Genomic DNA, 14,085 nt, shown 5'->3' on the forward strand with positions numbered 1-14,085 from the left:
TACTAGGGGCACAAATGGTAAAAAAACCCTTTAATAAAAACTATTTTTAGAACTAAAAAAACCATCTTGTTTTCTGAGGGAAAACAAAAACTGTCTTGTTATTGAGCTATTTGTTTTTTTAGGGGCTACTGAGCTTGCAAACGAACCTGGGCTAACGAAGATGTTATGGCCAGCCCATTTACGATGTCCATCTATTCGAGATGGGCTCACTGCAGCCCGAATGCCATTGATGTCTCTCGCTGATGGCCTGACCTGACCTACCTCCGCCGCCGTCACTACCACAACACCACAATTCACTCCTCTTGCTCCGCTCCTCTCCTCTCCCGCCGGCGACCATGGCGAAGGCCGCAACAGCAGCAGCAGCGGCGCCTCTCCACAGCGGCCTCCCGGACGAGATCGCCATCTGGGAGATCCTCGTCCGCCTGCCCCCCAAATCGCTCCTCCGCTGTCGCGCCGTCTGCCGCGCCTGGCGCAGCGCCACCTCCGCCCGCGACTTCCTCCTCGCCCACCACGCCCGCCAGCCCGCCCTCCCCCTCGCCTGCGGCCTGGAAGACGACGGTGGCAGCTGCTACTACCTGGCGGCCCAGCACCAGCCCGTCGCCCGGCTTGCCAAGGCCTTCTATCTGTGCGCCTCCTGCGACGGCCTCCTCCTCCTCTCCAAGCGCAACCAGCTCTCCATCTGCAACCCGGCCACTCGTCAGTATGCTCCCCTGCCGGCGAGTTCTGCCTTCATTCCGTTGGGAATGTACCGGCACCGCCCCACAGGCGAGTACCGAATACTGCTGTACAAGGAAATTGGTCTTCCAGCGACCGACGGGCAAGATGCCTGCCACATCTTCGCATTGGGCTCTGTCCAGCCGCCGAGGAGCATCGGGTCGCTGCAGGAGGCGGAGCAACTGAGGTTCAGCGGGGTACCTGTCCCGTTCCGCGGTAACCTGCATTGGCACCTGAATAAGCATTGGTACCTACAAAAGTATTGGTACTTGCCCGAGAATCATGAGAGCAGAAGCAACATTATAATTGTATTCGACACCACAGCCGAGAGGTTTCGTGAGATGTGTGCTCCGGTTGTTCCTGACCACCATAAACTGTTTGAGATGGATGGCATGCTCGGCATGTCCGGGTTTAACGATACATGGCCAATCATTGATGTCTGGATGATGCAGGAGCAGGACTATGAAAGTGAGGTCTGGACCTTGAAATACCGAGTTGAATTGTCCAATGCAGATCTTCTCCTTGTGCAGTTTGGTCAGTTTGTCGATTATTGGAATGTGGTGGTCGCCTCTTGTGATGGCGCTGTGCTTGTGCTGGTCAAGTTTGGCAAGTCTGTACTTCAGTTTGATATTGATGGCAAGTTGGTCAGTTTTCATCACAAAGACCTCTTAGTTACTCAACATCGGCTCAAGCAAACTCTTGTTCCACATACCTTCTTTCCGAGACTAGATGGTCATTCCGTGAATGCTTGGCCTTTCATCTGAGTGGTGTTGAGTGAGTTGGTCCTTCTTAGAGGCCAACCTGTCTGTATCCTTGAAGCCTGCAATATGTATGAATTTGATCCACCATGAGCCCTAGCTTCTTTATCGATGTAATGCAAAGTTATGATCAAGAACCTCCTACTGTAATATGATTGCATGAAATTCATATTTCTTTGGATATGGTTTTGGGCTGAAGTGGCTAACGGACAAGCTGATGCTAAAATTACCAACTCTTTGGGTTAGTGTTTGAAATATTGACCAATTGATCTGCCTCTTGTCTCTGTTTTTTTTAACTGAAGAATTGACTTGACTTCTTATAGAGGGCTTCCTCTTTTTTGGAATTATACAGTGATCTTATTAATACTATAAATATTTAGCAAATATACAAGATTTTCCTGGTCCCAATATTTGTTGTAGCTGACGATGAAATTAAGGCAGATTATCCTCTTTACTGACTACCAAGCCACACCTTATTTCTAGTCATGAATCCATTCCATCTGTTTAGGTAATCAAATATTTCAAATACAATGAAATTAAGGAGTATTATGCTATAATTCTGTCTCTCTGTTGCATCATTAGGAATTATGTCTACCATTTCTCTTTAGCTGCCAGCCATTAAAAGGAACTGGTGCTTCATCTGATATTCAATCTTAGCATAAGCTCAAGAACTAAAACCTGTACCGATAAGCCGAAGAAAGGCTTATCAGGTCACACGACATGTTCCTCTGGAGACATTGTTATTCTCAGCCATGTTCATTTTTTTTCTTTGTTTTTGGAATAGTAGCTTTCTACTTGACCGGACTGACCAGTCTTGGTTTCATGGAACTCAGGTAAGACTCACAAGTAATCCATGGAACAACAGCTACAAGCGAGGTTTGGGACTTAAAGTACCAAATCAGACTGCCGGTTGAAGAAATCAGGGGCCGGGTCGAAGATTATTAAGACTATGGCTATCGGGACATTAATGTTTGGGATGTGAACGATGTTTCGGGGGATGATGGCATGTTCTTGCTGGTCAATTTTGGTCGGTGTGTGCTTCACGTTGACACAGATGGCAAATTGATTGACATTTTCAATTTTGATCTCCAAGGCCTCTGTATTTATGAATGTCGTCTCAAGCAAAGTCTGGTTCAGCATACCTTTTTTCCGTCTCTAAAAGGTTATGCTGTGAATGCTTCACCTTTCATCTGATTGTTGTTGTTGAGTGAGGTGGTGGTTCTTAACGGACTAGCAGTCGTTTCCTTATGAGCTGCAATATCTATGAAATGGATCAACTATGAGGCTGCTGGCATCTTGCTTTTTAGGCATTGATGTAATATAAGTTAGGATCATAAACTCTGAATGTTATATTGCTTGTCTCCCTTTCGGTTGAACTGATTAATGCCGTGTTGATGCTTTGCTCTGCTTTTAAAATATTTGCCACCTGATCCACTTCACGTGTCTATTTTCTGGGCAGGAACCGACTTTGCTAGCGGTGTTCTTAGTTCTTAGTACCATATTTCTTGAATTGAAGAATTGACATTACCATTTTTATCTAGTGATCTTCTTAATAGTCAATATTAGTAGGGGTGTTACCTGTTTCTACCCTTTGTTGAAGCTGACGATGAGCATAGACAGATTCTTTGTTGACTTGCAAGCTATATCTGAATTTTTAGAAGACCATGGCGCACTGGTAGTTAAATTAAATGGTTGCATCCTAGTCAACTGCTCAGTGAAATGTTCTGTCATAATTCATTTTTCATAAGCCAGCATGTGAAATCAGAATACAAACTCATAGTTCGGAGCTTGATACCAACCAGAGTAGAAAATATGCAGAAACTTGCAATGTTTTTCTCTCCCTAGAATCAAACTCAAACACGCTATAAAAACTTCACCGGGAGGAAAAAAAACTGACAAGGTTAATTGATTAAGCTACATGAGCAGGAAGCACTTTGGACGGTTCTGTACAAAATATACTGTTCTATACAACTAGGCTTCTGATACTAGTAGTAATCTGGTTATGTACAAAAATCAAAACCATCTGGACAATGTTTCTGTACAAAGTATTTTTCAGATAAGTCGACCAATAGTCTGCAGATCATAAACGTATGTTGCCAAGAGTAGCAGATTTTTTCCGACTAAACATGGAGCTGCCGCCTGAATTTTTTATGTGCAAGACTTAACATGAAAGATCATTTCTATCTTATGTAACTGCAGCTAATGACCCTCGTGGTAATTGGCAAGACACGAGGGACATTTAATATAGAGGGGTTATGGCTGGAAGAAGACACTTAGTTTTATCTGCTTCTTCCTTATAAGTTGAAGCCTGAAACACATTTTCAGCCTGCATGCTCTCTTCCCTCAGCTTGAATATCATCCTTTCAGCCTACAGAAACGGAAGCCTACTATTGTTTCTCGTCAGAGGGTGTTCTCTGAAATGTAAGCAAAGTGAGATAATGAAGCAATATAAGCTCACCGATGATGCTAATAACTTAAGATGTACTAGTACTTACTTTGCATATATAAATTCCTGACACAATTTGTAGTTGCTGCTTTCTAGATAATGAAGCAATATAAATTCCTTCACATGTTTTTGCCGGACTGGTGTTTTACTTTAACTTATACTATATGCTATTGGGAGGACACAGGTGTTGATTAGAATTAACATAATAGTGAAGATGCAGTTGATCGCCCAGATTACATTTAAGACTAAGAAATCAAAGCTGTAGTCCTAATGCAAGGGAAGAGCAGGCAGAGGGTTCAGAATAGTAGTTGGAACTTGGAACAGAGACTTTGATTGACCAGTGGGTGAGAGTCAAGACTCACAGGTGATCCTTGGAACGGCAGGTGCATGCCCAGCTACTTATTCTCACCCTACATCTATAAATTCTTCTTCATCTCCAACTGGGGCATCAACTCTTGTATTGTGTCCTGGTTGAGTTCTTGCGAAGCTGTAGTCTGTATTAACCAGTTGTTTCTGTGTTGGTGGAATGGGTCCTCGTGGGCCTGGAGGACCAGGTTGGGGAGGCCCTGGCCCTGGTTCTTGGGGGCCTTGGTTTGGTGGCTTCTTCGGATCCTGGTAAGTTGAATCCTCAGCTACTAACAGAAATTTAAACTAATGCATTTTTGCCAGCGAAAACATCAATTTACTATCAAGTCACCATCTCCAACAGAAAATGGAAAGCGATTCATTCAGTTAGATGGTTAGTGGTTTAGTGGTCAACTCAATCAAATTGCAATATATAAGTGGCGAAGCATACATTAGTCGATCGTTTATATTTCTTCCTTTGAAGTTTTTTTCCCTGTTTGAAACAGATAGTTTATATTCTCTGAAACTCAGGACGAATACTTCTTGTGCAGCTTCTACCTCCTCTGTTGTTGCTGCCTGCTCCAAGATTGCTGCGCCCCATTCTTCGGACCCCCGGGCCCAGGCGGCTCACCACCACCACCCTTCTGATAGCAGCCCAACATATCCACCACAACAAATAATGCAGGCCTAAATGTTGGCTGAAGAGCTTACTTGTGTGAACATTCTGGCTGTTGGGAGTACCCCTTGCTACAGTAGTACACACACTACTGAAAATAATTGTCCTGTATCTATTGGAGATGACTGTATGCAGTTACGTGGCACTTATATTGTTTGTACTGACTGAATGCAATTATCGGTTACATTTTGTTGGTGCTATTTCTTGACGGTTTTTGTAGATTCAGTTCTTTACATAATTTTTGCCGGGCAGGTGTTCTAATTTTACCATATGCTGTTGATTAGATTAGATCATACCATACCATAAACTTAATTTGACACAATTTTACTTTACATACACCTTTTTTTGTTTAGCATGCACTGTGTACAGGCGAGGGCTGCATATTTACCTTGCCAGCGCCTTCAAAGGAAATGATCGATGGTGTTATATGTTGCTTATAATTTTCCAACAGGTCTTACTCATATTTCAGTATGAACCATTTCGCCTTCATGTAAGGAGTGCAGTACTGTCTCCTTTGGTTTGTTCTGCTACTCCACTCTTGCATATTTCTTCTGGGAATCTCTGCATATATATCAGAGCCAATTTGCACAAAATGTTTCAGCACATAGGAAAATATTGACCAAAATATTCGGAACTGACATATTGACCAAAATTCCTCCTTTTTTTGCCTTTACTTCTGAGAGCTTGAATGATGGAGATAGATAATTTGCACTGAACCATTTCAAAGGAAATGGTCGATGGTGTTATATGTTTCTTATAATTTTGCAACGGGTCTTGCTCATATTTCACCATGAAAACCATTTCACCTTCATATAGGGGTGCACTATTGTTTCAGACCTTGGGGACATTAGAATGCAGTTATGTGCTAATAGTACAACAAAATTTCTGTTTCTCAATTACCAATATTTTTTCTAGGAATCTGTGCACCAATATTAGATTAGCCAACTTGCACAATATGTTTCCACCCTAGGAACTTACACATTGACAAAATTCCTCCCTTTTTCGCCTTTACTTCTGAGAGGGAGAATGATGGAGATAGATAATTTGCACTGAATCAATCAACTAAGTACCAAATTTTGCGCATGCTGCTCAGTCCAGTGTGGAATAACTCAATCATGTTTGACAAATTCAGCTTCCATTGATGGAAGGAATAAGGCTACGATTAAAAACTATGAGACTTGATTAAGCAAGTGATAATGAAAAATTTAGAGCCCATTTATCCCCATTGGTGTGTTAGTCCAGTGCAGCATGCTAGAATTATAAATAGTTGAGAACTAGAGATGTGATTTGCAGCTCACTATTTCTGCTATGAACTTGAGATTTGATTTGCATATAATAATTCCTGAGCTGATACAGTACATAGCTGATTTTTTACATATTCTAGCCGTGTAGGTGTTTCAAGTTTACATAAAAAAAATTATACGCTATTCCGGAGGATACCAATGTTGATTAGAGTAGCTGTTGGTACATAGAACAGAGTAACAGTTATATTATTTGCCTGGCTGGTGTTCTACTTGTACCTATCATGTTCAGAAGATACTCTGGAACAAAGCTGGTGAGAGTATTGCTGCATCAATATTTTGCTAATTGATCTGCCTGGTATCTCTGTTTTATTGGGTCGAGGAACTGAATTTGCTTTATTTTATTTATTATCTCAAGGAAAAAACATTTATTAGAAGCACTTCCTCTGTTCACTTTTGTAAGGCGTTGTAGAGTGTAGACACTTCAGACAGCGTGCAAAACAACTCAATTTTAGTTGTCTGAAATGACTTATAAAAGTGAACGGAGGGAGTAGAAGGTAAAATCTGCTTTTCTCTAGCAATAGAAGGAAAATTTTGCATTTTTCAGCGATTTTGTTTTTTTAGCAATGCGAATTTGTTTTTCTATTTCCCTAAAAAAAAGTTCACAGTGATCTTCTTCTTAGGCTACTATTTCCAAGAGTTCATGGGCTAGGCCCATTTCTATTCAACCTAAACGATCTTCTCGTTCCAATCGGCCGCCACCACCCACCAGCACGAGCGCACAACTCCACAATTCTTTCGTGCCCAGCCGGCGATCATGGCGAATGTGGCCGCGGCAGGACGAGCGACGCGTCTCCTCAGAAGCCTCCCAGATGAGATCGTGATCTGGGAGATCCTCGTCCGCCTCGACCCCAAATCCCTCCTCCGCTGCTGCGCCGTCTGCCGCGCCTGGCGCTGCGCCACCTCCGCCCGCGGCTTCCTCCTCGCCCACCACGCCCGCCAGCCCGCCCTCCCCCTCCTCCACAGCGTCCAACGCATCCCCGGTCTCCACCGCTATAACATCATCGTCTTCGACCACCAGGCCGCCGCTGACGCCCAGCTCCATACCGTGGCTCAGCTTGGCCGGTCCTTCTCCCCGGAGGCCTCCTGCGACGGCATCCTCCTCCTCTCCAGGCTTGAAAAGACCGGCACCTGCCACTTTATCTGCAATCCGGCCACGCGTGAGCATGCTTCTCTTGGGCAACCGTGGGACTTCAAGACCTTGGGGATGTACCGGCACCGCCCTACCGGTGAGTACCGTGTGCTGCTGCAACGGAGGGGCTGCAGGGACTCACCTAAAGAACAAATTGGCTGCTATGTCCTTGCGTTGGGCTCTCACCAGCCGCCGAGGTACATCGGATGTCCGGACACAGCATTGTTGTGCTTCAAGAACCCCGTCCAGGTACGCGATAGCCTGCACTGGTACCCAATGTATTATGTGAGTGAAAGCAGCCCACTCCTAGATTTTGACAAGACTGAAAGCGGACTGCTAATTGTATTCGACACCATAGCTGAGTCCTTTCGCCATATGCGCGCTCCAATTGTTCCCACCTATTCATATATATTTGAGATGGATGGCACGCTCGGCATCCATAGCCGTAACAGGGACAGAGCGACTATTTATGTATGGGTGTTGCAGAACTACGAAAGCGAGGTTTGGGATTTCAAGTACAAGATTCAATTGCCGGTCACAGAAATTTGGAGGAAGTTTGAACCATGTGTTGGCCACTGGTATTGGGATGTGGACATTGTTTCGGGGAATGGTGACGTGCTCTTGCTTGTCAGATTTGGTTGGCATCTGCTTCATGTTGACAGTGATGGCAAGTTGATCAACAGTTTCAATCCTTTGTTTGGAGATGTCTATGCGTCTCAGTGTAGGCTCAAGCAAAGTCTTGTTAAGCATACCTTTTTTCCATCTCTAGAAGGTTATGCTGTGAATGCTTTGCCTTTTGTCTGACGGCTGTTGCGTGAGGTGGCAATTCTTAACGGCCTACCTATTGTTTCCTTATGAAGTTATGAGCTGGAATATCTTTGAATTAGATTAACTATGAGGCTATTGTCCTCTTTTTCTGTTTTGCATTAATGTATATACATTTTATGATCTGAAACTCTTACCGTTATGTGGTTATACATGAAATTTATGCTTGCGCCGGTACCCTTTTGGACTGAAGTGACTAATGTTGTGTTGAATGCTCGGCTTTTAAAATATTTGTCAACTGATCTGCCTCATGTGTCTATTTTGTTGGACTGGGAAATTGGCTTTGCTTTATTGTAATCATACAGTGGTCCTCTTATTCTTAGTATACTCAATTGGGCGGGGAAGTGGCTTTGCTTCTTTTGATTATTTAGTGGTCTTCTTAGTATACTCAATTGGGGGAACTGGCTTTGCTTTATTTTAGTTATCTAGTGGTCTTCTTAGTACTCAATTGTCAGTAATCTATATGGTATATGCCTTTCTCTCCTTTGAACTGAAGAATTGAACTTACCTTTTTATCTACTGGTCTTCTTAATTATTGATATATAGAGTGTTCCCTGCCTCTACCCTTTCTTGTAGCTGACGATGGAAAGAGGCAGATTTTCCTCTTTGTTGACTTGCAAGCTGCGTCTGATTTTTAGAGGACCTTGGAACACTTACTCATTAGGTCGCGTAGGAGTCAACTTCTCAATGCATGGAACCTTCTGTCACGAATTCATAATTCGTTGTTCTCTATGAATCAATTGCATCTGGTTAGGTAGGTATTATGGAGACTAATAAGGTCATCATTATAGCAAGAACGGACACTTATTTGCAAAATAAGTGTCGCAGATTCAGCACAAAGTAGTACGACTTTATACTAAATCTGACACACTTATTTTTGGACGGAGGGAATACATAGATTTGTCTCGTTCAGTTTTAATATTCTTGTAGGATGTAGACTGGTACTGTAATCTGAAAATTTATGAATACCTTTTTGTTCTTCTGTACGGACACTGTTTTTAATTACGTTGCACTGCTTGGAACGAGCTCTTATTATTTCCCTTTGTCTGCCAACTATTTTAAGGATTAATAATGCTTCACGGAGTGCACGTTCTGAACAAAAGTTCGAGAAATAAAATTTGCACTATTAAATACAAAGAGTTTTGCCATGGTGTGGCTGAGGTCCCACATTTGTGAGGCCCCGGAGATGGATCTCACAGGATTCCTAGTGGGTTGGTAGGAGAAGATAGGTGGGGAGGAGAGGAACGAGTGAGATCAGAGAAGAAGAGAGAGAGTTCAGAGAACGAGAGAGAGATTCAGACGATTCTGACTATTTTTCATTTGATGCCTGTTTCAGTTACAGTCTGGGACTAAGTAGTCCACACACACCACGCCCACACACACCTAACCAGGCCCACTGGCAGTCACCCATGCGCGGTGCTAGTCTGACCAGTGGACCCTGGGTCCACCTGTCTGTCGTCCGGTGACGTCGGATCTGACGGAGCCGTGACAACATTATGTTCATGTCTTAAGCAGGACAGCACCATGCCTGTTCTGTGACTGTACAGCTGTAGAAGTAAGTTGAAAGTCACTCTGATCACATCCGCATCAGAGTAAAAGTAAGTTCATCATCTAGATTAATTGATCCAGTTGAAATTCTCTTCACCTTAAACCGTATGATGTGCTCTTTGGTGCAAAGCTCGCATGCAGCTGTACCAGAGCTCATGGTCGATGCAATGGAGCGAACTGAACAGTAGTCGCCTCAGTTTGGTGCCATGTGTATGCTCAAACTTGTCCTTATATTATAGGGCAAGAGAATTCAGAGTAGGAGTTTGAATATGGACCATTAGGTGAGATTGAGTTATCCATGGAACGGCGGGTGCATGCACAGCTGCTAGTTGTCACACTTCAAGACACTACTGTACATCTATAATTTCTTCACCTCGAACTGCTGCATCAGTTCTTGGTTCATTTTCTGAAGAAGGATTGTGCCTTGGTGGAGTTCTTAACTGGACAGCAGCTTCTGTTGTTGGAATGGATCTGCTGGCCTGGAGGATCAGGTTGGGGAGGCCATGGAGGCCTGGAGGATCAGGCTGGCACCAGCTGGAGGGCCTGGATTTCCGGGTCGCCCTGGCCCTGGGTTTGGTGGCCTTTTGGGATCCTGATAAGTTTAATCATCAACTAATTCGTGGAACATGGCAACAACGTCATCGTGTAATCTGTGCGGCATGCATGATACTTGGAGGCACGCACTGCTAGATTGCCCTATGTCACGCAGCACTTGGGCTCTATCTTCGGATGTGATACTGGACCAATTGAGCACACACCAGGAGGAGAGCGCAAAGAGCTGGATTTTTGCCATGAACGCAGCTCTATCCTCAGGAGATTTTGTTTTTTGACGGTGCTCTATCCTCAGGAGATTTTATTACGCCGGTGGTTACTCTATGACCCATCTGGAGTAGTGCCCGCAGAAAGGCCATCCACGAGGACATCTTCAAGAGTCCACAGGCAATTCATGGGCATATAACATCTTATTTGATGGAACTTAATGTTTTATCACAGAAAAATGCTACAATCCGCAGTGCTAATCAGCGACAAACAGGATGGCTTCCACTTCCTGATCTTTATGCAAAACTGAATGTGGGCGCGGCTGTCAGAAAGGGGAGATGCGGAGCTGTGGATGCGGTTTGCAGGGATCATGGAGGGGCTTTTCTTGAAGCATCTGCAATAGTCTTTAGAAACATTGATGATCCAACTACACTGGAGGCTCTAGCAGTGAGGGAAGGGCTAGCTCTTGCTACTGATTTGAACCTGCACCAAATTCATCTAGCGTCGGACTGTGAAGGAGTGGTTCGAGATGTCCAGCGAAGAAGTGCTGCAGCTTACGGGGCGATCATCCAGGAGATCAAACTTAATTTATCATCTTCCTTTTCATGTTATATAGTCCATGAATTTAGGAGCTCAAATGTTAAGGCTCACAAATTAAGCGAAGCATGCGTTGTCGTTAGGACCTGGTCGCCATGTCTGGTTAGGCCAGACTGGTGGAATTCATTTCATCTCTGTAAACATTTTGATGGGCTGAATAAAGCTTCGCGAGTTTGTCAAAAAAAAGAGCTAATTAGTGGAACTTCACCAATTTTTTTAACTAATGGAACTTTATACATTTCATCTGTCTACTGGCATTGTCAATTCATTGAGTTAACAACTGTCAAAATTTTATATTCAGTTCACATCTACATTTCATCCAGTTAGACGATTGCTGGTTGAGGGGTCAATTAAATCAAAGTAAAATATATAAGCGATGAAACAAAGATTAGTCACTTAGGTTTGGACGTGAATTTTTGGGACATGGTGCCACGCGTGGATGTAATCTGGGCAGTCCATGCATGCTATGTGATTAGCACTTTATATAGCGATTAAATGAATACGCCAACGCTATGCTAGGTTAATTCAGCAAATACATGTATATGGGCTGGTGGTTGGGCATCTTAAATGAAGCCGATATATACTTGAGAGATCAATGTGAGGTGTTGCGCCAGTGGTTTCCCTGTACACCTTGAATGTTGGTAATTAAACCGTGTGGGGTTAATGACTCATTTTTTTCTTCTTTGGTCAACGGTTGTTCATACTAGGTGTTTTTTTTAAGTTCTTCATATATAGTACTTGTTGGGATTGTAATAATGCCTCCCCTAGTGGAGATGGTAGGGTTCGGCATATATATGATGTTTTCATTTTTCAAACGTCATATACATGATGTTAGGGGCCTAAGACAATTTAGTTAGTAGTATTATTGAGGAGGAGATTTAACCTTACTTGAAATAAAAAATGTTAACACAAACATCTATATATGCCAAGCTTTAAAAATTGGATTGCAAGAAACTAGTATTACATTTAGGGGCAGCTGGGTTGTGGTCTTCATTACTATACTAAAGGTACTTGATAATTATGCAAATAATACTAGCAAATTAACATGAACGTGAGTAAATCTGCTAGGGTGGGTTGTGATAATGAGCCATTATCAACATCATTATGGTGGGATCAATGGCAAACGGGATGTAGGCCAGACATCATCATTGCTGCCGAAAGGCCAGCATACATAGTCACTGACATATTAGTTTGGATTATTTTCACAACTGCCATTCCTGTCCATCTCCTATGCCCCCACACATTAGGTGCTCCCATGATACAATTTTTCAAAAACATATTTAGCTGTTTCAAAAAATTCTGAAAATAATTATGAGTGTTCAAAAGACATATGTTGACAACCTGTAAAAAGTTCAACTCAAAAATTCGAAATACACATGGGGAAACAAAAAGGACAAATCAGAATGTAAATAATGTCATTCTGGCTTTTGTCTTTTTGTGGCACTATTCATACTGAATTTGTCTTTTTTGTTCCTCCATGTGTGTTTTGAATTTTGATTTGAACTTTTTACAGATTGTAGACACATGCCTTTTGAACACTCACAAATTTTGTCGGAATTTTGTGAAACAATTAAACATGTTTTTGAAAAATGGTAGCATGATAGCATGTAATGTGTGATAGCATCTAATATTTTTCCCTCTTGCCTGAAGTCGGTAGCACATAAATGGACAGTAACTCAATGCGTACTGATCTGCACACAACGGCAGGGGGCGTGTTGTAGTTGCCCATTCAGCCTGACAAAAACTTAATGCGCTCAGAGCGAATAGGAAAAACTATACTACCTGGATACGGTGACAAGATATTAGTATACGCGATTTGTGTATTAAAACTGTACGAATCACGAGGGAGCTGACCGGCAGGATTACATCCTCACGTGGCACCGCGTTCACTCGTGATTTATCGCTTAGGTTTTTTCTTTAAAGCGTTCTTTCTCTGTTTCTTTCCGTTGCTAACAAATTTACTCTTCTTTCTCTTCAAAACACATCCAAAGTGCACTTATGCCGTCCATCTAATGCTTGAACAGCTCAATCTCTTTTGGTTTGTTCTCCTAATCACTCTTGCATATTTTTTCAACCATATGCTTCAGTTCCACCCTACGAACTGAGTACTACTAACAAAAATTGCTCCTATCTTTACCTTTACTTTTTAGACACTGGTAAAAAAAGGGCCTGTTGTCCCGGTTCGTAAGGGCCTTTTGTCCCGGTTCTGGAACCGGGACTAAAGGGTCGGTACTAATGCCCTGTCCCTTTAGTCCCGGTTCAATCCAGAACCGGGACAAATGGGCCTCCACGTGGCCTGTGCGCGGAGCCCAGGCAGGAGACCCTTTGGTCCCGGTTGGTGGCACCAACCGGGACCAATAGGCATCCACGCATCAGCATTTCTGTGGTTGGGGTTTTTGTTTTTTTTGAAAGGGGGGGGGTTGGGGGTTTTGGGGGGTTAATTTAGGTGTTTCATATATTGTGTTAGCTAGCTATAATTAATAGAGAGAAGTGTCCTCTCTTATGTCCGTCCTTGGTTGACGCTACGAACTATACATACGTATAGAGAGGACTAGACACGCTAGCTAGCTAGTAAGCAAACGAAGGAAACAGAAGATCGTCATGAACATATATGCATACAGAGAGAAGTGATATATCGACCACCTCTCCTTCTCCGAGAGATTGGTCGAACAACAAATTCTCGTATATCTATCCGACACTACCGGCTACATATATACAATAATTATCTCTTACAAATATAATCATACGGACTCATGGTCCACATAGTATTCTCCGTCTTCAGGGATCACGTGGTCAAGAAAGAATGCTGCCAATTCCTCTTGAATTGCTCGCATGCGAGCTGGTGCTAGGAGTTCATCCCGCTTCCGAAACATCTAATTTAAAGAAGGGGGTCAATACATATATATATGAATGAATGAAACTCAACACAAATGATGGTAATAAAATAAAATTGTGAATGTTGTTATTTGCGTACTTCATATTGT

At 43.0% G+C, this 14,085-nt stretch overlaps 3 protein-coding genes across 4 annotated transcripts; all 3 read left to right on the top strand.

The window, feature by feature from the left end:
- The first annotated feature begins 245 nt into the window (after positions 1-245).
- On the top strand, positions 246-3,605 carry LOC125549171 (F-box protein At5g49610-like). 2 transcript variants are annotated; one of them, XM_048712645.2, is made up of 2 exons: positions 246-1,713; positions 2,306-3,605. In XM_048712645.2, exon 1 carries the CDS (start codon positions 336-338, stop codon positions 1,476-1,478), a length of 1,143 nt encoding a protein of 380 aa, XP_048568602.1. In that variant the 5' UTR covers positions 246-335; the 3' UTR covers positions 1,479-1,713; positions 2,306-3,605. The 2 variants fall into 2 exon arrangements, with proteins under 2 accessions (XP_048568602.1, XP_087370105.1); XM_087513979.1 differs by having other exon boundaries at positions 246-1,543.
- A 700-nt stretch (positions 3,606-4,305) lies between these two features.
- Positions 4,306-5,139, top strand: LOC147981469 (uncharacterized). Its single transcript, XM_087515981.1, has 3 exons — positions 4,306-4,375; positions 4,426-4,533; positions 4,815-5,139. Exons 1-3 carry the CDS (start codon positions 4,306-4,308, stop codon positions 4,952-4,954), a joined length of 318 nt encoding a protein of 105 aa, XP_087372107.1. The 3' UTR covers positions 4,955-5,139.
- A 127-nt stretch (positions 5,140-5,266) lies between these two features.
- LOC147981470 (F-box protein At5g49610-like) lies at positions 5,267-11,248 on the top strand. Its single transcript, XM_087513980.1, has one exon. It carries the CDS (start codon positions 6,998-7,000, stop codon positions 8,174-8,176), a length of 1,179 nt encoding a protein of 392 aa, XP_087370106.1. The 5' UTR covers positions 5,267-6,997; the 3' UTR covers positions 8,177-11,248.
- The last annotated feature ends 2,837 nt before the right edge of the window (positions 11,249-14,085 follow it).

The sequence above is a fragment of the Triticum urartu genome, chromosome 3A (genome assembly GCF_056163025.1).
Source record: "Triticum urartu cultivar PI428250 chromosome 3A, HENAU_Tu73, whole genome shotgun sequence".
Classification (NCBI taxonomy): Eukaryota; Viridiplantae; Streptophyta; class Magnoliopsida; order Poales; family Poaceae; genus Triticum; species Triticum urartu.

Excerpts from the sequence above, each read along its gene's own strand:
- LOC125549171 (XM_048712645.2), top strand. The coding sequence starts at position 336 with ATGGCGAAGGCCGCAACAGCAGCAGCAGCGGCGCCTCTCCACAGCGGC.
- LOC147981470 (XM_087513980.1), top strand. The coding sequence starts at position 6,998 with ATGGCGAATGTGGCCGCGGCAGGACGAGCGACGCGTCTCCTCAGAAGC.
- LOC147981469 (XM_087515981.1), top strand. The coding sequence starts at position 4,306 with ATGCCCAGCTACTTATTCTCACCCTACATCTATAAATTCTTCTTCATC. Across the intron at positions 4,376-4,425 it reads CAACTGGGGCATCAACTCTT|TTGTTTCTGTGTTGGTGGAA; the intron begins GTATTGTGTCCT and ends TGTATTAACCAG. Across the intron at positions 4,534-4,814 it reads GGTGGCTTCTTCGGATCCTG|CTTCTACCTCCTCTGTTGTT; the intron begins GTAAGTTGAATC and ends CTTCTTGTGCAG.